At 40.6% G+C, this 24,717-nt stretch overlaps 1 protein-coding gene across 3 annotated transcripts in view; it reads left to right on the top strand.

Annotated features, from left to right (window-relative positions):
• The window catches only part of STK39 (serine/threonine kinase 39), a 310,969-nt gene that overhangs the window by 60,193 nt on the left and 226,059 nt on the right, over nucleotides 1-24,717 (top strand). For all 3 annotated transcript variants that reach the window (XM_059928025.1, XM_059928027.1, XM_059928026.1), the window contains exons 2-3: nucleotides 7,706-7,818; nucleotides 22,017-22,125. In XM_059928025.1, coding sequence (XP_059784008.1) covers nucleotides 7,706-7,818; nucleotides 22,017-22,125 — 222 coding nt within the window. The remainder of the gene's footprint in view (nucleotides 1-7,705; nucleotides 7,819-22,016; nucleotides 22,126-24,717) is intronic.

The raw sequence follows: 24,717 nt of genomic DNA, 5'->3' as shown, positions 1-24,717 counted from the left end.
TTTGATGATGGCCATTCTGACTGGTGTGAGGTGATACCTCATTGTAGTTTTGATTTGCATTTCGCTAATGATTAGTGATGTTGAGCATCCTTTCATGTGTTTGTTGGCAATCTGTGTATCTTCTTTGGAGAAATGTCTATTTAGGTTTTCTGCCCATGTTTGGATTCGGTTGTTTGTTTTTTTTGATATTGAGCTGTATGAACTGCCTGTATATTTTGGAGATTAATCCTTTGTCAGTTGCTTCATTTGCAGATATTTTCTCCCATTCTGAGGGTTGTCTTTTCATCTTGTTTATGGTTTCCTTTGCTTTGCAAAAGCTTTGAAGTTTCACTAGGTCCCATTTGTTTATTTGTGTTTTTATTTCCATTTCTCTAGGAGGTGGGTCAAAAACGATCTTGCTGTGATGTACGTCATGGAGTGTTCTGCCTATGTTTTCCTCTAAGAGTTGTATAGTGTCTGGCCTTACATTTAGGTCTCTAATCCATTTTGAGTTTATTTTTGTGTATGGTGTTAGGGAGTGTTCTAATTTCATTCTTTTACATGTAGCTGTCCAGTTTTCCCAGTACCACTTATTGAAGAGACTGTCTTTTCTCCATTGTATATTCTTGCCTCCTTTATCAAAGATAAGGTGACCATATGTGTGTGGGTTTATCTCTGGGCTTTCTATCCTGTTCCATTGATCTATATTTCTGTTTTTGTGCCAGTACCATACTGTCTTGATTTCTGTAGCTTTGTAGTATAGTCTGAAGTCTGGGAGCCTGATTCCTCCAGCTACATTTTTCTCTTCTCAAGAGTGCTTTGGCTATTCAGGGTCTTTTGTGTTTCCATACAAATTGTGAAATTTTTTGTTCCAGTTCTGTGAAAAATGCCATTGGTAGTTTGATAGCGATTGCATTTAATCTGTAGATTGCTTTGGGTAGTATAGTCATTTTCACAATGTTGATTCTTCCAATCCAAGAACATGGTATATCTCCCCATCTGTTTGTATCATCTTTAATTTCTTTCATCAGTGTCTTATAGTTTTCTGCATACAGGTCTTTTGTCTCCTTAGGTAGGTTTATTCCTAGGTATTTTCTTGTTTTTGTTGCAGTGGTAAATGGGAGTGTTTCCTTAATTTCTCTTTCAGATTTTTCATCATTAGTGTATAGGAATGCAAGAAATTTCTGTGCATTTATTTTGTATCCTGCTATTTTACCAAATTCATTGATTAGCTCTAGTAGTTTTCTGGTAGCCTCTTTAGGATTCCCTATGTATAGTGTCATGTCATCTGCGAACAGTGACAGTTTTCTTCTTTTCCGATTTGGATTCCTTTTATTTCTTTTTCTTCTCTGATTGCTGTGGCTAAAACTTCCGAAATTATGTTGAATAATAGTGGTGAGAGTGGGCAACCTTGTCTTTTTCCTGATCTTAGTGGAAATGGTTTCAGTTTTTCACCATTGAGAACGATGTTGGCTGTGTATTTGTCATATATGGCCTTTATTATGTTAAGGTAAGTTCCATCTATGCCTACTTTCTGGAGGGTTTTTTTTTTATCATAAATGGTTGTTGAATTTTGTTGAAAGCTTTTCCTGCATCTATTGAGATGGTCATATGGTTTTTCTCCTTCAATTTGTTAATATGGTTTGTCACATTGATTTGCATATATTGAAAAATCCTTGCATTCCTGGGATAAATCCCACTTGATCATGGTGTATGATCCTTTTAATGTGCTGTTGGATTCTGTTTGCTAGTATTTTGTTGAGGATTTTTCCATCTATGTTCATCAGTGATATTGGTGTGTAGTTTTCTTTTTTTGTGACATCTTTGTCTGGTTTTGGTATCAGGGTGATGGTGGCCTCGTAGAATGAGTTTGGGAGTATTCCTCCCTTTGCTATATTTTGGAAGAGTTTGAGAAGGATAGGTGTTAGCTCTTCTCTAAACGGTTGATAGAATTCGCCTGTGAAGCCATCTGGTCCAGAGCTTTTGTTTACTGGAAGAATTTTAGTCACAGTTTCAATTTCAGTGCTTGTGATTGGTCTGTTTACATTTTCTATTTCTTCCTGGTTCAGTCTTGGGAGGTTGTGCTTTTCTAAGAATGTGTCCATTTCTTCCAGTTTGTCCATTTTATTGGCATATAGTTGCTTGTGGTAATCTCTCATGATCCTTTGTATTTCTGCAGTGTCAGTGGTTACTTCTCCTTTTTCATTTCCAGTTCTATTGATTTGAGTCTTCTCCCTTTTTTTCTTGATGAAGTCTTGGCTAGTGGTTTATCAATTTTGTTTATCTTCTCAGAGAACCAGCTTTTAGTTTTATTGGTCTTAGCTATTGTTTCCTTCATTTCTTTTTCATTTATTTCTGATCTGATCTTTATGATTTCTTTCCTTCTGCTAACTTTGGGTTTTTTTGGTTCTTCTTTCTCTAATTGCTTTAGGTGTAAGGTTAGGTTGTTTATTTGAGATGTTTCTTGTTTCTTGAGGTAGGATTGTATTGCTGCAGACTTCCCTCTTAGAAATGCTTTTGCTGTATCCCATAGGTTTTGGGTCGTCGTGTTTTCATTGTCATTTGTTTCTAGGTATTTTTTGACTTCCTCTTTGATTTCTTCAGTGATCTCTTGGTTATTTAGTAGTGTATTGTTTAGCCTCCATGTGTTTGTATTTTTTACAGTTCTTTTCCTGTAATTATTATCTAGTCTACTAGCATTGTGGTCGGAAAAGATACTTGGCACGATTTCAATTTTCTTAAATTTGCCAGGCTTGATTTGTGACCCAAGAGATGATCTATCCTGGAGAATGTTCTATGAGCATTTGAGAAGAAAGTGTATTCTGTTGTTTTTGGATGGAATGTCATATAAATATCAATTAAGTCCATATTGTTTAATGTATCATTTAAAGCTTGTGTTTCCTCATTTGTTTTCCTTTTGGATGATCTGTCCATTGGTGAAAGTGGGGTGTTAAAGTCCCCTATTATGATTGTGTTACTGTCGATTTCCCCTTTTGTGGCTGTTAGCATTTTCCTTGCATATTGAGGTGCTCCTATGTTGGGTGCATAAATATTTACAATTGTTGTATCTTCTTCTTGGATTGATCCCTTGATCATTATGTAGTGTCCTTCCTTGTCTCATGTAACATTCTTTATTATAAAGTCTGTTTTATCTGATATGAGTATTGCTACTCCAGCTTTCTTTTGATTTGCATTTGCATGGAATATCATTTTCCATCCCGTCACTTTCAGTCTGTATGTGTCCCTAGGTCTGAAGTGGGTCTCTTGTAGGCAGCATATATATGGGTCTTGTTTTTGTATCCATTCAGCAAGTCTATGTCTTTTGGTTGGAGCATTTAGTCCATTTACATTTAAGGTAGTTTTCCATATGTGTGTTCCTATTACCATTTTCTTAATTGTTTTGGGTTTGTTATTGTAAGTCTTTTGCTTCTCTTGTGTTTCCTGCCTAGAGAAGTTCCTTTAGCATTTGTTGTAAAGCTGGTTTGGTGGTGCTGAATTCTCTTGGCTTTTGCTTGTCTGTAAAGGTTAACTTCTCCATTGAATCTGAATGAGATCCTTGCTGGGTGGAGTAATCTTGGTTGTAGGTTTTTCTCTTTCATCACTTTAAATATGTCCAGCCACTCCCTTCTGGCTTGCAGAGTGTCTGCTGAAAGATCAGCTGTTAACCTTATGGGGATTCCCTTGTATGTTATTTGTTGTTTTTTTCCTTACTGTTTTTAATATTTTTCTTTGTATTTAATTTTTGATAGTTTGATTAATATGTGTCTTGGAGTGTTTTTCCTTGGGTTTATCCTGTATGGAACTCTCTGTGCTTCCTGTATTTGACTGACTCTTTCCTTTCCCATATTTGGGAAGTTTTCAACTATAATCTCTTCAAATATTTTCTCAGTCCCTTTCTTTCTCTCTTCTTCTTCTGGGACCCGTATAATTCAAATGTTGGTGCGTTTAGTGTTGTCCCAGAGGTCTCTGAGACTGTCTTCAATTCTTTTCATTGTTTTTTTCTTTATTCTGCTCTGCAGTAGTTATTTCCACTATTTTATCTTCCAGGTCACCTATCCATTCTTCTGCCTCAGTTATTCATCTATTGATTCCTTCTAGAGAATTTTTAATTTCATTTGTTGTGTTGTTCATCATTGGTTGTTTGCTGTTTAGTTCTTCTAGGTCCTTGTTAAACGTTTCTTTGTATCTTCTCCATTCTATTTCCAAGATTTTGGATCATCTTTACTATCATTACTCTGAATTCTTTTTCAAGTAGACCTCCTATTTCTTCTTCATTTGTTTGGTGTGGTGGGTTTTTACCTTGCTCCTTCATCTGCTGTGTGTTTCTGTGTCTTCTCATTTTGCTTAACTTACTGTGTTTGGGGTCTCCTGTTTGCAGGCTGCAGGTTCGTAGTTCCCATTGTTTTTGGTGTCTGCCCCCAGTGGGTAAGGTTGGTTCAGTGGGTTGTGTAGGCTTTCTGGTGGAGGGGACTGGTGCCTGTGTTCTGGTGGATGAGGCTGGATGTTGTCTTTCTGGTGGGCAGGATCACGTCTGGTGGTGTGTTTTGGGGTGTCTGTGACCTTATTATGATTTTAGGCAGCCTCTCTGCTAATGGATGGGTTTGTGTTCCTGTCTTGCTGGTTGTTTGGCATAGGGTGTCTAGCACTGTAGCTTGCTGGTTGTTGAGTGGAGCTGGGTCGTAGCGTTTAGATTGAGAGCTCTGGAAGAGCTTTCGCCGTTTGATATTACTTGGGTCTGGGAGGTCTCTGGTGGACCAGTGTCCTGAACTTGACTCTCCCACCTCAAAGACTCAGGCCTGACACCCGGCTGGAGCACCAAGACTCTGTCAGCCATACAGCTTCAAACTCAGGAACTCCACACTCAGAGGCCCTCCTTTCCACATGCTGCCTCTCGCCTTCTGCCATTTTTAATTTTTTAATTAATTGATTTAGTTATTTTTGGTTGTGCCAGGTCTTAGTTGCAGCATGTGAACTCTTAGTTGTGGCATGCATGTGCGATGTAGTTCTCTGACCAGGGATCGAAGCTGCGTCGCCTGCATTGGGAGGCGAATTCTTAACCGCTGCGCCACCAGGGAAGTCCCTGTCTTCTCATTTGGTCATTGGTTTCCTTTGCTGTGCAAAAGCCAACTCAACATCCCTTCCCCTTTTTAGAATTCTTCTTTGTGTCCAGATTCTTGCGTTTGTCTGTGGAAGCCAGAAAGCTTTTATAGTCAAGGGCTTAACTGACTGGGAGTGGTAGTCCCATATTACGTACACTTATTTTACCGTTTCTGGGAATTTGTTTTCTTCTCTCCTGTTTTGCAGTTTTCCCATTTGAGAATGTTCTGGGATGTGGATGGTGGATGGAGGGGTGGGACTGGGGGGCGATTTACAACAGGTAGGGCTGAGCTTCCCATCAGCAGCTTGTTAAAGATGTTTGTTGATTTCTCTGCTGGGTACCAGGCCCAGCGCTAACTGGCTACTTATCACTTTCTCTGTGGCTTCCTTCAGTGATGGTCTCTTGTTCTGGAGACCCTGACTGGAAAACACACTCTGCTATCAGCAGGGCTCTTTGTAGTGTTTGGCCGTGGTATCTGGAGCATTCCGGATTGAGCCCAGCATGCTGCGATCTGCAGGGCTGGTGAGGTTGATCCAGTGGGACTTGGAGTAACAGCTGATGGAGAAGCAGTGAGGTTAGGGACAGGGAGCCCCTTTTAAACAACCTCTGACAGTGGCGCTTGCTCCTTGCACTGAGCTCTAGAGAGAGTGAGGCTCTCTAGGTTGTTTCTCTTTTCTTCAACCATGTAGGGCAGAAAATATTTTCCTAGGAAGGGCAAAAGAAGGAAGGAAGGGAGAAGTGTGCTTCTGACTTGTGGGAGGTAGGAAAAAAGCATGGACGTTAGAGTCCTGCACACCTGACTCAGATCCCGGCTCAGGTACTTGTTAGCTGTGTGGGCAAGTTTTCCGAGTCCCAGTGTTCTCACATATAAAATGAGGCTAATAACAAAAACTGCACAGGCTTGTAACAAGAATTATGCGAGGAAAATGCCGACTATATAGTGGGTGCTCAGTATCTGTGGTTTCTTCCCCAGTGAACACAGGTGGGACTTCCTGGAACGGAAGCCATGAACTTTAGAGGCCTGTCTTTGGAGCATTAGGGTGACCTGCTCGGGTCATAGATCAGGGGGCCAGAGCTGATGATGAGACCACAGGGCAGAACTTCAGCGCTAAACACACCCATTTGGGCACTTCTTTGGGGTGGGAAAGCCTTGATTTGCACAAGAAGTGTCGTGCATTTCTCTCACATGTATCAGGAAATCTAATACTGGTCTCCCCTCCTTATTGACAAAAGATCCTCCCTCCCACCCTTTGGATGATATTCGGCGACTCATTTGGGAAATAGTACCCAAAGAAAAACTTGAAGGAGAAAAGTGGACGGTCACATCTGCCCCCTTTTGCACAGTCCCGAGCACAGGCTGTTTCTCTCCTTGGCAGTCTTGCAGGGAGAGGATTTATGTGACGAGAATGAGATTTTTGGTATTCTTTGCAGAATTGAGATGCCTTAACCTGGAGGTCTTTTTGCCCCTACGGAATACAGATCCAATTAGGAGCTCTTCGTGCTCTGCCATAAATCATTACATGTCTACATTTTGCTCTTATAAAATATGGATGATGACATGACTCTCTCTCTTAGGAATTTGAGTGCATTAGCTAATGATCATGAAACCTTAGAAATGGGAAATGCATATGAATGCTGAGAGCTTTTGTAATTACACATTTGCATCATTTTGCTTGGCATCCTTGAAAAGTCCTGCTTTCAGCATGAGAATACTCAGGTTGATTCCTGTTCTTCTAATTGTAGAGCAAACTTGGAAGAAACAAGCTCAAAGAGTGCTCAGAGTAGATAAGTTGTCACAGCATCTCATGGAAGCCCTGAAGTAGCTCAGGCTGAAGTGGTTTGGTTTGGGCTGCAGTGGGAGAAGAGCTTGAGATATTGTAAAGGCACTGAAATGGGAAGGCATCAGCATCAGACGATGGTAATGGCGTCCACACGGGTGTGCTTAGATGCTTATGTCTCTTATTCTTTTTTTTTTTTAAAATTATTTATTTATTTATTTATTTTTGGCAGCATTGAGTCTTTGTTGCTGTGCTCGGGCTTGCTCTAGTTGCGGTGAGCGGGCTTCTCATTGCAGTGGCTTCTGTTGCGGAGCACGGACTCTAGGTGCGCGGGCTTCAGTAGTTGTGGCTTGAGGGTTCCAGAGCGCAGGCTCAGTAGTTGTGGCGCATGGGCTTAGTTGCTCCGTGGCATGTGGGATCTTCCCGGACCAGGGCTCGAACCCGTGTCCCCTGCATTGGCAGACGGATTCTTAACCACTGTGCCAGCAGGGAAGCCCTCTCTTATTCTTGTGACATTAGACCCATCACTTTCTCAGCCTTTGTTCTGGACAGCAGTGAACACCCTGTATTGCAATGGGCTCTTTTGATGTGGGTCACCTTCCTGGATTGTTAAGCCTCTGAAGTGCAGATACTGTCCTTGTATTCTCTAGAAAAATGCAGTTTTTCCTTTTTCTCCTTTATAGAATTATTTTCGGACTTAAGAAACGCTTTAAAAAGATGTCAAATGATAATGTTTTGAATACTTTGAGTAGAAACTTAAAAAAATAGATATTAATTTGTGAAGAGGGTCACAAATAGTAACCAGACTGTGTGCCACTTGATAGCTGATGTTGTTTTTATTTCGTTTCAGGCAGTGGCGCTACAGCTGTCGTTCAGGCTGCTCTATGTAAACCCAGGCAAGAACGTGTAGCAATAAAGCGGATCAACTTGGAAAAATGCCAGACCAGCATGGATGAACTATTAGTAAGTAAAAGTGAAGGGGATACTGCTCGTTGCTTTTCTTAACTCATGGATACATAGAGATGGGCCGGAGAAGCAGGAGAGTAGAGAGCAGAGGCAACTTGGTGTTTTCTCCTGTGATTGTGTTGTGTAATATACAGCTTACTTTGCTTTGACAAACAGAATTTTGCTCAGTCCTCATAATCCCCAGGTGGGGAGGGTCTCAGTGTTGACACTCTGTTTTATGAAATGAGGGAACAGACTCAGATGACCTAAGGTCATGTGATACTGAGTGCAGAGTTAGATGGTGAGCTTCTGGTCCTCAGTCTTGAATCCTGACGCAAATAGGAATTACTCCCTAAACAATTTGCTGGTCATTTTGGCTTTCATAAATTACAAAATCTCCTGTAAATTTCAGTTATTCAAAATACTGCAGGGTAGCTTGCGTTCTTATTGGCTAATGAGAGGAGTTTATTTTTTGTATAGGGCAATTTGTACTTCTTCTAAATAAAGTACATTACATAAATAATTGGAGCTTGTCGGTGTGGATATGACTGTAGTACCATTGGTTGGTTGAAGGAACATTTGCTTTTGGCTTAGCTGACTCATTATTAAATGAAGAGCTTGGCAAATGGTTATTAGTTGCCCAGCAAACTGTGAAGGGTTTGAGAGTTTAATCTCATAAATATAGTTGTCATTCCACCTGCCAATTTTCTTTTTTTCCTTTTGGTCATTTATTTGAGGATAATAAAATACTGCAGTGGAGGAGTTAACTGATTGGTTATCCCAACACTAATCCCAGGACAAATATTAGTCCAACAGCTCCATACACGCTACAAAGTGTAATGACAGTTGGCTCCAAATGAAGAAGCCTTTTGTTATAGCCTACATTCGGGGAACGGAATGTCATTAACAAGAGCTTTTTGTCTTTACTCAGAATATAGCTTTTACTTCAGGCATAATTACAGTACACTATAGTATAAATTAAGTACAAGGATAAAGCTCTACTTTTCCAGATCTGTTTGGTCTTACATTTCAAATTAGACTACACAAGGCATAGTTTTCACTGGATTGGAAGCAACAGATTGCCAGATAAAACTCAGATTAAAGGAAGGGCTTCCACAACTTAATGTTAATTTCAAAAAAAAAAAAATCTTTTTTTTTTGCATACCTTTAAGGCTTTTACTCTCTTCAAAATTTTAGCTGTGCTTTGCTCTTACTGAAATTATTACTGCATACTTCTGTTGCTTGCTATCACAGTGACCAATAAAATTGTGACTTTGTCATCAGACCAGTTTTCAAGATCACTTTCCGGAGTGGGAAAAGCTTTAAACAAACTGTGGAGAGAGCTGTGTCCTGCTTTCGCCACTAACTTGTTTTTTGATTTTAGTCAAGTTACCTGACAGCTCTGCACGCTTTAAAAAGAGTTGAATCCCAAGATCTCTAAGATCCCATTAGGAGTCCTCAAGTTCTGTGGCTATACAAAGTACACATTAATTTTTAAAAAACCTTGGAGTATACATTTATACTTAACGCCCTATTTGGAAATAGCACTCTTGCCCGTGACAGCTTTGCCCATGACAGTTGTATTTGATCGTGGTGTTCTGTTGGAGGTCTCACAGCCATCTTTTTACCACCAGCAGAATATTTATACAGAATATGTGTAAGGCTTGTGTGTGCTTGTATCTGACAGCTCTGAAACCAGACTTCTGGGCTGATGCTGTGGTCTCTGGTTCCTACCAAGCCGTCAGTTGCCCAAAGCTTCCGTGTTTTCCCCTTGCTGACGTCTCATCAGCAGTTGGCTGTCAGTGATGATAGCTATGTAAGGGTCCTAGTGGAGGCATGAGGGAGACTGTCATTCCGGGCCATTTTCTCTATTACCCCGGCACCAGGAACCATAGCAGTGTCATTTGGAGTTACTCGTAATTTAGCCAGAGCTGTCAGTGTGAGGACTGGTGCCTTTATGGCTTTGTCCTTGACTCCATTAATCTGAGGTCTTAAGATTTACAAGTTTGCTTATTAGCACTTAATTTATTTCTTTCGTTCTTCCCCCCTGCACCCCTGTCCCAGCAATGCCCATGTTGTGTTAATGGAGTATAGTGTATGTGCATAATTATCTGTTTTTTCATTTTAAAAGATGTATTGATTTGTTGCTCTGATCTTTCCTTAATTTTGAACCGTTGACCTTTCGATGTCTTGCTATTTCTAGAGATGGGGAGAATGGCAATGGTTCTTTAGGACACAAAACTCCCAGGTCCTTTGCAAACAAAAAGAAATGGAATTTACAGTATAGGCTGCCTAAAGTTGGCAGGCTTTTGTAGCCCAGCTATCGGCACATGATTGTGTGGCGCAAAGTTGCTGTAATCCTTTTCGATTTCTCATCCTGCTGGTGCTCGCGCTTTTATTATCTCTGTGGGTTCACATTTTGGCAGTGTTTGGACATCCGGTATCCTAATAATCCTTTAATTCTGTGTGTGTGTGTATTATATACAGGTCAGTGCTTTGCATCATTTCACAAACTGTGCCCTGTGTTGACTGGAAACCATTGTCCTTATAAGAAACAATGGCCGCTGGAATCCTTATCTTGTGGGAGTGTTATGTTATAGAAGTCACAGTTATCAACTGTTTGCTGGCTACAGGAACAGCTACCTCCCCTGTTAAAACTCTCACCTCCCACCCCTACTCTCTGCCCTGTCCCTGCCCCCCTGCCCTGACTCCCATAGTAAGCTGGGATTTAACCAAGGAGCTTGGGTATGATGGTAGAGAACAGTTTTGGACAACTGGCCCTGGACTCTGCTTCTTTATGTGATGGAGGCTGTCCGATTTTCCCATGGTCATAGAGTTTGTTCGAGGTTTGGCTGAAGAAGATTCGAGTGGTCATGATTTCGTTCCTTTTTTTTTTTTTTTAAATTTATTGTTTTATTGAAGTATCATGATTTCTGAAGCAAAGTAATCATTACAGTGTCACCTTCTCTGAGAATGAAGGGAGGAAAAGAAATGTTCAGTGAGATCACTGGTGCTAAATAATTGGTAATTTAAATAAAATTTATGCTGTTGAAATAAGTACTGTCATATCCTCAGAGATACTAATTTATTTGGTAAATACTTGAGTTTCTCCATTGTACTTAAGCCCATAAAAAGGATGAGTTTTGGGTATATACATGAGAGGACAAAGGTATACACTCACTAAAAATTCATTTCATTTTAACAATTAGATTAGAACACCCTAGAATAAATGTTTTCCTTGGCATCACATGAGTAGCATTTAACCTACTCAATCTAAACTAATTATCTTTCTATGCATTCTTTTGAATTTTCATATGTGTTTTTGACTTTGGCCTATACATCCTAATCTCGCTAGGTTTGATGATCTTGGTGGTTAATTTTCCAGGAGCCAAGGGGTTTTACTGGTCTGTTCTATATTCTTAACCATCCCAACCTAGATACTTTGATAATTTCTGAGAGTTGTTAATCCCATGTTTGTTGTTAACCCCATATTTGGTTAATCCCACAGTGTTAAAAATGACTAATTATAATTAGCTTAACACCCTCTGGGAGATATAGTTTTAGAGCAGAATTTGTTCACTCCATAGTTATTAAAACCCTGCTAGATGGTAGGCACTGAGCTAGATGGTGGGAAAACAAAGATGGGTCCTTTTTGTTGTGGAGCCCAGGGACTGGCCAGTGAGTCTCTTCATTTTGGTATTGGGCTGGTGAGATGTTTGAGCTAGGAATATCTTTCTGCACATTTCCCCTCTATTTGTCTAGAAGTGGGTTGGCAGATTGATAGATTCTCTAATGTGTACTCCATTGAGGAAGTTCTTGCTTTCCAGTAGGAACTTAAGGCTTGCTAAGTGGGTCTGACCCACCGTCATGCAGACTAGTATGTTCTTCTTGAAGATGGCCTTGAGGTTTCTTGAAAGAGCTTGGTTCTCTGGTTTGTGGTCAACCTCAAAGGTTAGGGATGCTACTCGAGGGCACGCTTGGCTTCCGTTAACATTTATTACGTGGGTGGAGAATTTATTACACGGATAGATGACTTTTCTGAAGTCATCTATCTTTTTCCGTCTCTATTACCAGGTGACAGTGAATTCCATAAATGTGACACAGTCCTTCCTTTTATTTATCCTAAATCCCACTTTTTCAGCCTTCAGGGCACACTCTCCTTTAGTTCTACCCAGGGATTGTTGAACATTTTGGGTCATCATCTTACTTGACTTTATGATTTTTAGATTTTAATCATATCCTTCTCAATTTTTTTTCTCTAGACTAGAATTCTCATATTTTTAGTCTGTCCTTGGTACTGAGTCACAGAAAACTCAGTACCGTTTTCTCATTCTTTCATATACATCAGTGCCATCAAATCTTACAGTTTAATTCTTAAACTGTAGGAGTGCTTTAGGTGTAGGAAAAATCATGGCCCTGGGGTTGGACAAAGTGCTTATTTCTTTAAAAAAAAAAAAGGGGGGGGGTAAAATATCTAGTTAAGTGATTATATTATGCAATAATATGTAATGATCATTAAAATATTTTAGTTTGTGATGAGTGACAAATGTGGGCAAAACCGTCTCAAAAAACAACTATGCACCAGTGATGAATGCTGAAATTTGTGGTAGAGGGAAGATTGCTTCCTGGGTCAGAGGGCCTGCATTCTCCACTTGGGTCCTGGACTTGGGATGAATCACTTTCACTTCTGGTCCACAGTCTCCTCATTTGTTCAATAAGGAAGTATACTCAAAAGCAAAAATTTATTTTCACCATCAAAAGTTCTATGATTCTGTGTATTTAAAAATTAATTCTTCTAATGAAATCCCCTTTTAAAATCATTTAAATAGAAACACTAATTAATAGCAAATTATGCTTTATAATTTGGGATAGTGTCAAGTCACTCCAGTATTGTGGTGTAACGATTAAAATTCACCATAAATTCGTAGATTTGGGTACACAGAGTGCCATCTGTTTCTCCTATGTACATAATGAAAAAATTTCTCAGTCTTGAAATAGAAAAACTCTAGCATTTGCCCTTCTCTTCCTGTATCATCTTATAAAGATATTTTGCTCTCACTGACAGTATTTGTAAGTAAATCGTGCTTACATTGCTCAGAACGAAGCCCTGCTCTCATTTTGCTTTCTGCTATAGTGCTATTTTATTTATATATTTATTTTTTAATAAATTTCTTTCTTTCTCCACCCGCCCATGGTGTGGGCTTCTGATTTCAGTGGCTTTTCTTGTTGTGGAGCACAGGCTCTAGGCACGTGGGCTTCAGTAGTTGTGGCACGTGGGCTTAGTAGTTGTAGCTCGCAGGCTCTAGAGCACAGGCTCAGTAGTTGTGGCACATGGGCTTAGTTGCTCCGCGGCATGTGGGATCTTCCCACACCAGGGCCCGAACCTGTGTCGCCTGCATTGGCAGGCAGATTCTTAACCACTGCGCCACTAGGGAAGTCCCTATTTTATTAATTATTTTGCTTTTCTCTTGATCTGCAGTTCCCTCTGTACTCCCCTTTCTCTCCCCCTGATCCTTTACCTTTTCCCCCTCACTCCTTCCATACTTTCCTTCCATTTCTTTAGAGGAATGAATTAGCTATGATTTGTAGGTTATTTTGGAGAATAAAGCTCTAAATATTGACTTTGCCTAATGGTCATTTGAGAGAATAGTTATCTCCTATTATCTGACACAGGCTTCTTTCTTCCTTTTAAAATTAAATTATAGTATTTGGGGACCTCTAAGCAGTTCCTCTAGTCAGAAGGCTTTTTTTCCCTTTTAATTGAGATTTTGAAAAATGAAGAAAAAAATTTCTTTTGGTGCATTTTAACCTAATCTCTGTAATTGTGTTAATACTTTTGCAAATCTTGTTTATTATAGAAAAAAATTTGTACCAGTTTGAGGACATCAGCTTAAAAAGCTGGAAGCTATAATGTATGTGTTTTCTCTATTGTGTCAGTGAAAGTACCTTCCATTCTTTTTGAACTAAAGAACTTTCTAATTAGTAAATTAATTATTCATATCCCAGCACATCCCTTGTCATATGTGGTAACAAATTGCATTTGGCTATTTCTTGTAGAATCTTTTATACCAAGGGTATAGCATTAAAATATAAGACTACTTCACTGAGTGTAGTACTATTTTGAACATTTCAGTCCCAAATATTATATTTTATACTGTCATTTGTCCCTTGCCACTTGGCTTTGTAATTATTTTCATATGATTTGGTGTTTGTGCTTACCCACGTATAGTCCAATTGAGGGCAGAATTAGAAATGAGAAACTTTTGGATAATTTGAGGACGTACCATTTTTAAGAAATTAAAGAATATCACATATGCAAAAGTAACTTATTTTTACAGCTCTAAAGTTACATTAGCTTAGGAATATGTATGATTTGGCTGGAGAAAAATAATTTTCTTTTTGGAACGTTAAATTTAAAAGTTATATCATAGCAGATCCAGATAATAATTAAATATCCTAATTGAATTTACTTTTAAGTGTTCTTATACATTTGTTAGAAATGGCTTGCTAAAATGTTTAACATCTCTTTTTTTTTTTTTTTCAAAATGTAAGCAGAAATTAACATTTCAAGGCCACTCAGGTTTCTGGACTTACATGTGCTTGGTAACAGAGAGACCCAGTACATACTCATTTTCAGAGTAGGAGAAAATGGGGAAAACATTCCCAGATTGAATACAACTTCAGTTAACATCTTTTTTTTTTTTTTTTTTTTTTATACTTCACTTTTGCCATCCTCATAAACTTCTGGAAAATGTTATTGCTTGGGTTGAGACAGATGGTTCTGTTCTTTCCTATGTTATTGTCTTTCTTATTTTGGTTTGGTTATATTTCCACAATTAATTAAGCTGACTCTGAAAAAGAAGGACTCGGAAACAGGGAGAAGGCTGGAGAGTGTTCAGCGGGGTTTCTGCCTCTGTTCCCTGGCAGAACCCCAGGCTGCAGATCATACCCAGGTGTGGGACACGGGAGGCCGCAAAAAAGAAAGACACATTTCACCTCGCATTCTCATCCTTTGGTGATGAAGCCAAAAATAGCAGCAGCACTGAAAACTGGCCTGGAGGTTACCAGCAGCATAAATTGGCTGACAAGAAAGAGTCTTCGTGTTTCTGTTTTTAACGAAGTCTTTGACTTTACTTTTCCCAGTACACCCAGTCATGGACAGTTAAATGATCAAATAGCAGTTGTTGATAGCTGAGTCTGATTCAGATTCCTGATAGCCAACTTAAGAGCTTTCAGAACCCATAAGGCATCCTTGTTACTGTTTGCTGAAGAACTTTTTCAGACAACTCTGAAAGAAAATGGTTCTTCCCCATTGAACTTTCCACATCACTCCTTTACTCTTTGCTTTCTTTCCTCTCCTTGGAAAGAGTTATTTTCTCTTGGTGAAAAATAACTATTGCGGCTACTTTTTCATTTCCAAGCAAAATTCTTTAGTGTTTTTGGGACCAGTTTTTGCAGAATGCCCATCATTCATAACCAAGCAGAGAGGCCCTGGGATGGGCATTCTGTTCTGTCGGAAGTAGATGTTTACCCATTGTGATTTCTCTGCTGATTTCCAGGGATTTTCCAGACCTACCTCCAACTCCCCTGATACTTTATCTTTTACAACTGCTCCCTCTAGTTTTAAATACTTCTCCACAAACACTGATTAAGGCTATCACAAAATTTGTTTCCCTTTTCCTAATTTCTTACAAGTGTTTCCCTGTCTTCAAAACATCTAGACTTTCCCCATTTCTAATCCTGTCTTCAACTGGACTGTACTTGGATAGACAGATACCAAATCATATGAAAATAATTATAAAACTAACTGGTGAGGGACATTGGTTGATTTATTCATAAATAGTACAGGTCAGAATATTTGACTTAACTCTACCTTGAGTAGGTTTTTTCCTATTGGTACTCTTGTTTTAAAAGAGGCAGGAGTTTGCTGCATATGTGGCATTTACTTTTTTATAATTAAAAAAACGTCACAATGACATTTTTCATGATTGAAAATGACTGTCCGAAAAATACAGTGCTCTTAGGAGAACTTTGTCAATCTTTCCCTTCCATTTCTTGGCTGACATTTGAAATCATTGAAGTTTATGGGGTTTTTTTTTTCTTTTTTTTAAAAATAATTCAGCTACTTACAGTATTGGTTTACTTATGAATATTGATGAGGTTACCCTTCATAATGATGCTGATATTATGGAAGTGCAAGCCTGACGACGACTTTCTGAAAAGTGTTTTCAATTAACACGGTTACCCTCATATCATGTAAGGAATTCTTTAGATGCTTGGACGGTGCTGCATACATTTTAAAGATGTATTTGGTTATCTCTTGCATTTGGAAATATGCGTTTTATTTGATAGTATTTGTGGGTCATATATTTATTTTTCCTTTTTAGATTAAGTTGCAGTGTGGAAATGTGCTTGGGAGGTAGCTGTTTCTCTCAGCATTTCATTGAAAGAATTAATGCATCTCAGTGCTTAGCTGGAAAGCAGCGCTTCTCAACCTTCGCTACACAGTAGAATCCACCTGGGAGCTTTTGAAAATTTTCATTCCCAGGCTGTGTCGTAAACCAATTTTATATCAGTGTCTCTGGGGCTGAGATCCAGGCATTGGTATTTTTTAAAGCTCCCGAGGCGATTCCACTGTGCAGCCAAGGTTGAGAACAAGTACTTTAGAATAAAGTTAGAAATAGCACCTCCTCAGATTTAACTGCACATGATGTTGGAACTTGGGTGGGTTGACTTCTCAACCAAGGCTGAGTAGGATATTTTGCCACCAATATCAGATAAAGAAGAATTTATTTAAGATTTAGCTGAGGTATTAAAATATGCTAATGTGGTTAAGCATAGTTTAATATTTTGAATTCAGGATCCATTTAAATCTCTTTCCTTTTAGCGCTTGTGAATCGCATCGTCTTCAGGACAACAGAAACTAGACTTTAACTTTTTCCTAATTCTTATGTCTCCAAGCTCTTTTTTGTTTCTCTTTGTTCTGAAAGCTTTGCGTAAGTATATGTTTAGACTTCTTAATTTCAAAAGCGTTTGAGGCAGCATACTAGGATACATGAAGTATGATAAGGTGATATAAATCAAACACAGGACGAGATACTAAGGGAAAACACAGGTGAGGATGTTGTAGAGTTAGGAATGAAGCGAAAAACTCATGGCCCAATGACCTGGACACGTGTTACAGGACACTCCTTGAGCCGGCAGGGCACAGAGCATGTTCGTATGTGACGTGTGGGGAAGGGTGAGTGCTGCTGCTAAGGGCTGTCTCTGTGCCTCTGAGACTTTAGTCGGGAACGTGGGACACGTGGGATTAGTGATCAGCTTGGGGATACTGGGATACTCACACACAAAGAAGGAACTGAGACATCGAGGGACTGACTTTCAACCTTCCTGTCATGTGCTAGGCCTTCTGCAAGGAGGTGTATAGATCTCACTTTGCTTATTTCACAACAGTCCTGTGTAGATGGCATTATTAAGCTTGTATTACAGAAAAGGATTCTGAGGCTGAAAGATGCTGGATGACCCGCGCAAGTAATCAAGCTGCGGTCAGTGGCAAAGCCAAGCTTCCAAGCCAGCTGTGTCTTAGAGTGCAGCCCTTCCGAAGTGGCTCCTGCTGGCTCACATCCCTGTTAATCATGGTTCCTGCTTATTCTCAGTAATAGTAATAGGAGAAAAAAATTTGGGGGGAGGGAAATGGTTAGACAAAGGCCATACAGCAATATTAGAAAATTGCTCATAAATATTTAAACACAGTTTTTTTTAAATTTAAAACTTTCCAGTTTTGGGGGGTAGTTTTTTTCCTCCCCACGCATCACATTTTCAGGGTGGGACGCTTAATGTTCTTTTGTGCAGCCAAACCTAGTTTGTCCCATATAAGAGGGATGTGTCATGTCCTGTTTCGGCGAATTCATCCGGGCTGGGCCAGCAGCAGTGTGTGGGTGTCCCTCTTTGATCTGCCTTTAGCCCACGTCGCTCCCAGCAGAGACGCTGCTGTGGCTGCCACTTTGGGGTTAGCAGATGGAAAGGGTTTTTACTCGCTGCCCCATTTTAGGTCGGTTTTCCCACTCGTGTGAAATTTCACTTGTACCGTGTTTCAGGTGAAGCTGCAAGAGCAGATCCAGCTCTTCAAGCCACAGGGAAGCTTAAATACCGTGCCGTAGCTTGGTTTGGCACTTGATGACACGTCTGAGTCTGATTTCACGAGACTTCCAAGGGAGCCACTGTGTTACATTCCTTGACTATAGTTTTGGCAAATGTGTTGCCTGGGTTTCAGAGTTCCGTGAGTTCTTCCAACTTTGACCTCATGTTTTTCTCTCGCTTCGAATTTTTTACCCTTTCCTGTAGTTGTGAAATTCAAACCACTGTAATCCCATGATCTCCTTGATCTCCAGCTTTGCCTCCTACCCCTTTCACGAGGTCTCACTCAGCCAGGCCTCGCCACCGGGCCTGCTCTCCTACCCTTCCAACCCCAGGGCCTGGGTTGCAGCCAGTCGTCTGTGCTCCTTCCTTTCACATCCCCTCCACCCGAGGGCCTGTCTGCCTGCCTTCTGCCACTTTGTCACTCAAAGTCTGGTTTCTGGGCCCGAAGCATCCGCATCAGTTAGAAGCCACTTAGAAATGCAGAATCTCAGGCCCCACCCCAGACCTACTGGATCAGAATCTGCATTTTCACAAGGTCCACAGGTGATCTGTGTGCACATTCAGGTTTGAGAAGCGCTGCTCTAAGTCACACATCTTCCGTGGATTGTGCCCTAAGTAAGGGAATAGAGTGTTGGAACCCAGTCATTCTGTAGGAAGAATTGGATAAAAAGGATTTTTTTTCATCCATTTATTCATCTTTGGGCAATACTTTGGTTACTTTTAGGGATGGAAGGGATGAGTATGTTTGGGGGTAAATGGCTTTGCCTACCCATGTGGGTAAAGTTAAGGCACTGGGAAAAGCTTGGATAATTTAGTTGATAGACTGTTACCAAGAAAGGATTCATATAGCAACCATCATCACTGTTGAAAGAAAATGGGGAGAGTAGTTCTGTGGAAAGAATATTTGATTTAAGTAATATTATATTTTTCAAATTATAAAAAATATATAAAATTGTCTTGGTGTGTCTGGGGTGCTAGAACAAAATACCATAGACCAGGTGGCTTATAAACAAAGAAACTTATTTCTCACAGTTCTGGAGTCTGGAAGTCTGAGGTCAGGATGCCAGCCTGGCTGGATGGGGGTCCTCTTCCAGGCTGCAGACTTCTCTCTGCTTCCTCACGTGGTGGAAGGGGTGAGCTGGCTCTCTGAGGTCTCTTTTATAAGGGCACTAATCTCATTCATGAAGGCTCCACCCTCATGACCTAATCACCTCCCAAAGGCCCCACTTCCTAATACCATCAGCTTAGGAATTTTGTAGGGACACAAATGTGCAGACCATAGCAAAATTATAAATACAGTTGACCCCTGAACAATGCAGGTTTGAACTGTGGAGGTCCCCTTATACCCGTTTTCTTCAATAGTGAATACTATAGTACTACATGACTGGTTCGTTGAATCCGAGGACACGGAGGAATGAAACCTTGGATACCTAGGGAGGATTTTTGATGAAGGAAGGGTCGGCGCCCCCTATGTTGTTCAAGGGGAAACTGTATAAAAATTTTGTATCTCTCTAAAAGGCAACTAAACAAAAGGTTTATATATAAATTAATTTAAGGATTGGATAGGCCGGTATAACACCTATTTCTTCCTTTTTAAAAGTGTATTTCTACCCCATTTGTGGAAATATTACTTAATATGGGGGTTCAGTGATAGCACAGGTCATATCCCAAGGCAGAGTGACCAGTGTTTTTCCCTAAGGCGAGTTTCATCGTGTCTTTACACATTAGAGGCTCTACTGCATGGAAAGGCTGTGTAGTAAAATAGGTGGTGTAGGAGTGGGGGATATGGACCCCTAGCCAAGCGGTGAGGAGGGCAGTGAGATTATGAGTGGTCAGACTGATACAAGTCCCACCTCTCTTCTCAGGACCCACCTCTTCTTTGATCTGCCCTTATACTGCTCATGGGGGTTTATTAGTAGTGGCAGTATCTGTGTCTCTTCTTCTTTTTTTTTTTTTTTTTTTTTAAGTCCTCAGGACTTTTAAATATCCAGCTGGTACCTCTGAGGCCCTGAAATTTGAAGGAATAGAATTTGATAAGTTACATCCATAGGCTTTCTAAAACAGTTTCTCCATAGGTTGATTAAAAGAGTTTCTCTCTCTCTCTCTCTCTCTCTCACACACACACACACACACACACACACACACACACACACACACACACACACACACACACAGTAGCTCACTGCTATCATCTCAGAGAATCTGATCCTCTGGGTAGGAAGTGATACTGGCCATCTAAATGCAAAGGTCTAAAAAAAAAAAAAAATGTGGTTTTCCAGACTCTGACCCGACTTTGCTTCCATGCAAAAGAATTTCCTTTCATATGAGCACCGGTTGTTGATTGTATGCTTTAATGATTTAAAAGTTTGGTGTTAGAAAGCTAGAAAGGCGTTCATTTACATCGGATATAAAATGGTGAAAATGCAGAGCACACATACTTTGAAGAAACAGTCTTCTCATTTCTGTGAGGAACGGGGGCATCTGTTTAAACCGGACCCTCCACAGCGCTGCAGGCCTTCAAAGTGCACCATCCCCGCAACGAGCAGACGCTAGCCACTTGGAATAGGAATGCTGGTCGGTGTTCCATTTCTCCTTCAGAAGCGTCTTACGCTATCAAAACCTAACACCAGAAACAGATGGAAACTGGACCTCAGGTTTCAGATCTTCTTCAAAGGACAGTAGGTGCTGAATTGAAAAGTGTTAGATTTAGAAAACCTGTGATCAGTTAAGTGGATGAGGAAGATGATGAAGGGGAAGTGTTGTCATACAGTGAAAGGAAAATAGAAAAAGTAGTGATTTTCTTACAAGTTTATCCATGATAAAAAGCACCTAAATAAATGCATGTATTAAGATGCGTATATGTGTTATATGTCATGGTATTTAGGCCAAATTAATTGACATGTAGGGTCATCTTAGTAATTTGAGGATTAAAGTAGTACTGGATATATAAGGATAGCAGCTCAAATTGGAATATTCTGGTTGGCAACTTTAAGTTAATGCAAAGTAGACACTCATTATTGAAAATATTTACAGGATGCACAGATACACTTTTATTTCATCATAAATACATAATAACATAAGTGAGGTTTCTGTGACGACTTAGGTTATTCTTGTGGCTTTTGGTCAGCACCTTGAAAGTGAGTTACACTGGTCTGGTACCTATGATTGAGGGTTAGCATTCGACTGACATTTTGTAGGAGTCATCTGGCGGTAACTTAAAACAGCAAACCAAAACCAACATGAACTTGAGTATTGCAGAAAACTGTGGCTTATTGAAGTTGCCCATTTGTTTGGTTTCAAAGCTTTGTTGTTTTGTCTTTTGATAAAACTCTTTTCTAAACTGTGACCCACAAAGCATTATTTTCCTGCATTGTTCCTGTGGATTCAACTATGACAGTTTATCTACTGCAGGACTTCTCAGAGCCTTTGACAGTACTAGCATACCCTGTGATGTGACTCCTGTAAACTGAGATGTAGTATCTGATGTTGCCCAAGCTTATTTCGTTTTACCAGCTGCCCCTCCCACCCCCACCCTGCTCTTTTCCTTGATGGAATATCTACCATGGAAGATAGTTTGGGAAATGATACTCTAGCATCTTTATAGGTAGTTTTTCATGTACCGTCACAGCAGTCCTGAGAAACAAGCAGTTTTGTTGCCCCTTTTTCGATGAGTGAGGAGCACCAGGGTTCAGGTTGGCACCAGGACCCAGGTCTCCTAATAGCTCACCAATCTTTTATCTCTCTGTCGAGGCTTTGGGTTCAGGTAGGAGGCACTTATCACATATGGCGGCTGGGGGCGGTTATGGGGCTGTGTGCTGATCTGAAGTTCCTCTGTCCTGTGGCTGGTCCTCAGGGCTCTGGGGTCTCCTGTAGAGGCCTTCCTAATTCTAGCAAGTTGATAACGAGGGTGAGAGAGTTAGTTCTCGTGTGGTTTCTGTGAAGTAATGGTTTAGGCAGCCCCTCGCCCAGGTGTGCTTTAAGTAGGAAAGTTACCCAGATATTCAACTGTGGTTCACTTGTGTCTTGCTTCCCGATTTTCACCCCATGGTACATGTCGTGTTTTGCTCTTTTTATAGAAAGAAATTCAAGCCATGAGTCAGTGCAGCCATCCCAACGTAGTGACCTATTACACCTCTTTTGTGGTAAAAGATGAACTTTGGCTGGTCATGAAATTACTAAGTGGAGGTAAGTGGATTTTGTCATTTTTGTTTGTTTGCTTGTTTTCTTTTTTTCCTTTTGTGCGAGTCAGCATATTGAATAAGACTTTAGATTTGATCCCCTTATTCCCGTATTTAAACGTTTTCTTGGTTTATTATTTGCCTGGAGAGTAAAGTCCGGATTTCTTCACATTGATATTCAAAGCCTTTCATAATTCAGCTTAACTTGTAGAATAACTTGTGTCCTCTTTTACCCCAGCCTTCTAGGTGTGGGTGAGACTCCCCAAATGCCTTCTGCCCTCTGATGTCTCTGTGCTGCTCCTTAGCCCCAGATGTCTGTCTATCCTTCTCCACGTGCTCAAGTCCTGAAAGGCCCCATCCTCTCTGAAGCCACCCCTTACTCTCTTCAGAAAAGTTAACCAATCCTTCTTCTTTAAAGCCTTCATTCTTAACATTATTCAAGTCTTTAACACATTGTAATATAATGAGTTATTTCAGTGCAGTTTACTAAAGATCCGTGGTGATGGAAATGTTCTGCGGCTGTGCTATCCAGTTTCTACTAGTGGCTCTTAAACATTTGACATGTGGCTAGTGTTACCCAGGGACTGAATTTCTATTCAATTTTAATTAGCTTACATTTAAATAACCTCAGGTGGCCAGTGGCCTATGGTACTGGACAGTGTAGTTTTAGATTGTGGATTTCATGAAGAAAGCATGTGGGAAGGTGAAGGAACTTTGCCTCTCTAGCCTCAGATCACTGAAGTTAAAAAAGCCATGGGGGGGGGCTTCCCTGGTGGTGCAGTGGTTGAGAGTCTGCCTGCCAGTGCAGGGGACACGGGTTCGAGCCCCGGTCTGGGAAGATCCCACATGCCGCGGAGCAGCTAGGCCCGTGAGCCACAATTACTGAGCCTGCGCGTCTGGAGCCTGTGCTCCGCAACAAGAGAGGCTGCGATAGTGAGAGGCCCGCGCACCGCTATGAAGAGTGGCCCCCGCTTGCCGCAACTAGAGAAAGCCCTCGCACAGAAACGAAGACCCAGCACAGCCAAAAGTAAAAATAAATAAATTAATTAATTAAAATTATTTTTTAAAAAAAGCCATGGACAATTAAATTTATAAGACACTTTCCCATTCCTGTATTTTATCTCTTTTAATCTTTTAACGTCACTCTTTGATAAGGGAGGATAACGACAACGGTTAATTTTCTTGAACACTTCCTCCGTGGCTGGATCCTGTGCCAGGCGATTTACTGACTTTATTTCATCGTAATCTGGACAACACCATTGCATGGCAGGTGCCATGATCCCTGTGTTTCAGAAAGGGCACCAGAGCTCAAGAGAGTTAGGCTGCTTGCCCAAGGCCACACACGCCGTGCCTGTTAGTGCCGGGATCTGTACACGTAAAAGCTACCCTGCGCCGCAAGTATCATCACCTTCATTTTACAGACCCGAAAACTGGAGCTGAGAAAGCCCGAGGGATTCCTTCCTAATACCCAGCATCCCCATACCTCTCATGTGTTCTCTTTGCAGGGCGTCCCTCCCTGTATATCCATCTTACCAAGACGTGAAGTATGGTTAGGAGTAGAGGAGAACATTTGGTGGTACCTGGACGAAGCCGGAACTGACGGTGCAGAGTTTATTTGGTGGAGCCCATTTTTATCTGCAGACCCAGTTCGGCTAAGGCTGAATCAAGGCAGCATCACAATTAAAAATTTTTTTTTTTTAGAGAAACTGTCTTGGATCCAGCAGAGGCCCTGCAATGAGATGACGAAGGCATTGTAGTTGCCTTGGGTCTGCTTGTGTAGGTCTCGGTAGGGAGCCTGGGAGAGCTTAGTCCGGTTCTGTTCCCAGTCTTGTCAATCCTATTAGTTATTGTTTCCTTGACTGCTGACTCTGGCTTTTAATTAAAAAGGAAAAGAAAAATGGAAGGAAAAAGGAAGCCCGTTGGCGTCTACTGCAACGCTGAGTATCAGGACTGCTTCTTGGTTCTGCTGAGGATGGTGCTTTATTGATAAGATGATCTTAACCTGGTCTCTTCTTGTAGGGGGGTCCACTAACTGAGGAAACAAGAAATTCTGGTGACCTGGGGCCCTGTGGATTTTAATTCCTCTCTTTATTTTTATCCCAATTAACCTTTTATAAGCTTGAGAATATCCCCTGTGCCCTTTCCTAAGGACTGGATAGAAAATTTCATTGTCTTTTTAAAAGAATCCAATTTAGTCTCCCCTGGCCTCCTAGGTGAGAGGAACAGGTTTCCACAGGTAAGGGGAATGTGGGCAGATGTAGCCTGTGGCTCATTTTGCTTTCAGCAGGCCAGAAATGCATGCGTGCCTGGTATGGTATATCCTTAAAAGAAAAAAATTAAAATGTTTTTGGAAGTATCGTTTTCTAAATGATCCCCAAATCCAAGAGTCAATGAATAAAGAGATGTTTTGTTTCTCCCTGAGGGGAAAGATGTGCATTTGTTTTCTTCTATATTATTTTATTACATCAAATCTCTTACTGAGTGGCAGGTGGCTATCCTGGTGTAGTAATATCTGATGGGAAACTCAGTCCTCTTAGTTAAATCAGGGAGAGCCTGGAGCCAAATTCAGGTCCTGAGATAGGCTGTTTGGTAACTCTTC

This window comes from Balaenoptera ricei, chromosome 7 (assembly GCF_028023285.1).
Source record: "Balaenoptera ricei isolate mBalRic1 chromosome 7, mBalRic1.hap2, whole genome shotgun sequence".
Taxonomy (NCBI): Eukaryota; Metazoa; Chordata; class Mammalia; order Artiodactyla; family Balaenopteridae; genus Balaenoptera; species Balaenoptera ricei.
This window is presented reverse-complemented; position numbering and strand designations above follow the sequence as displayed.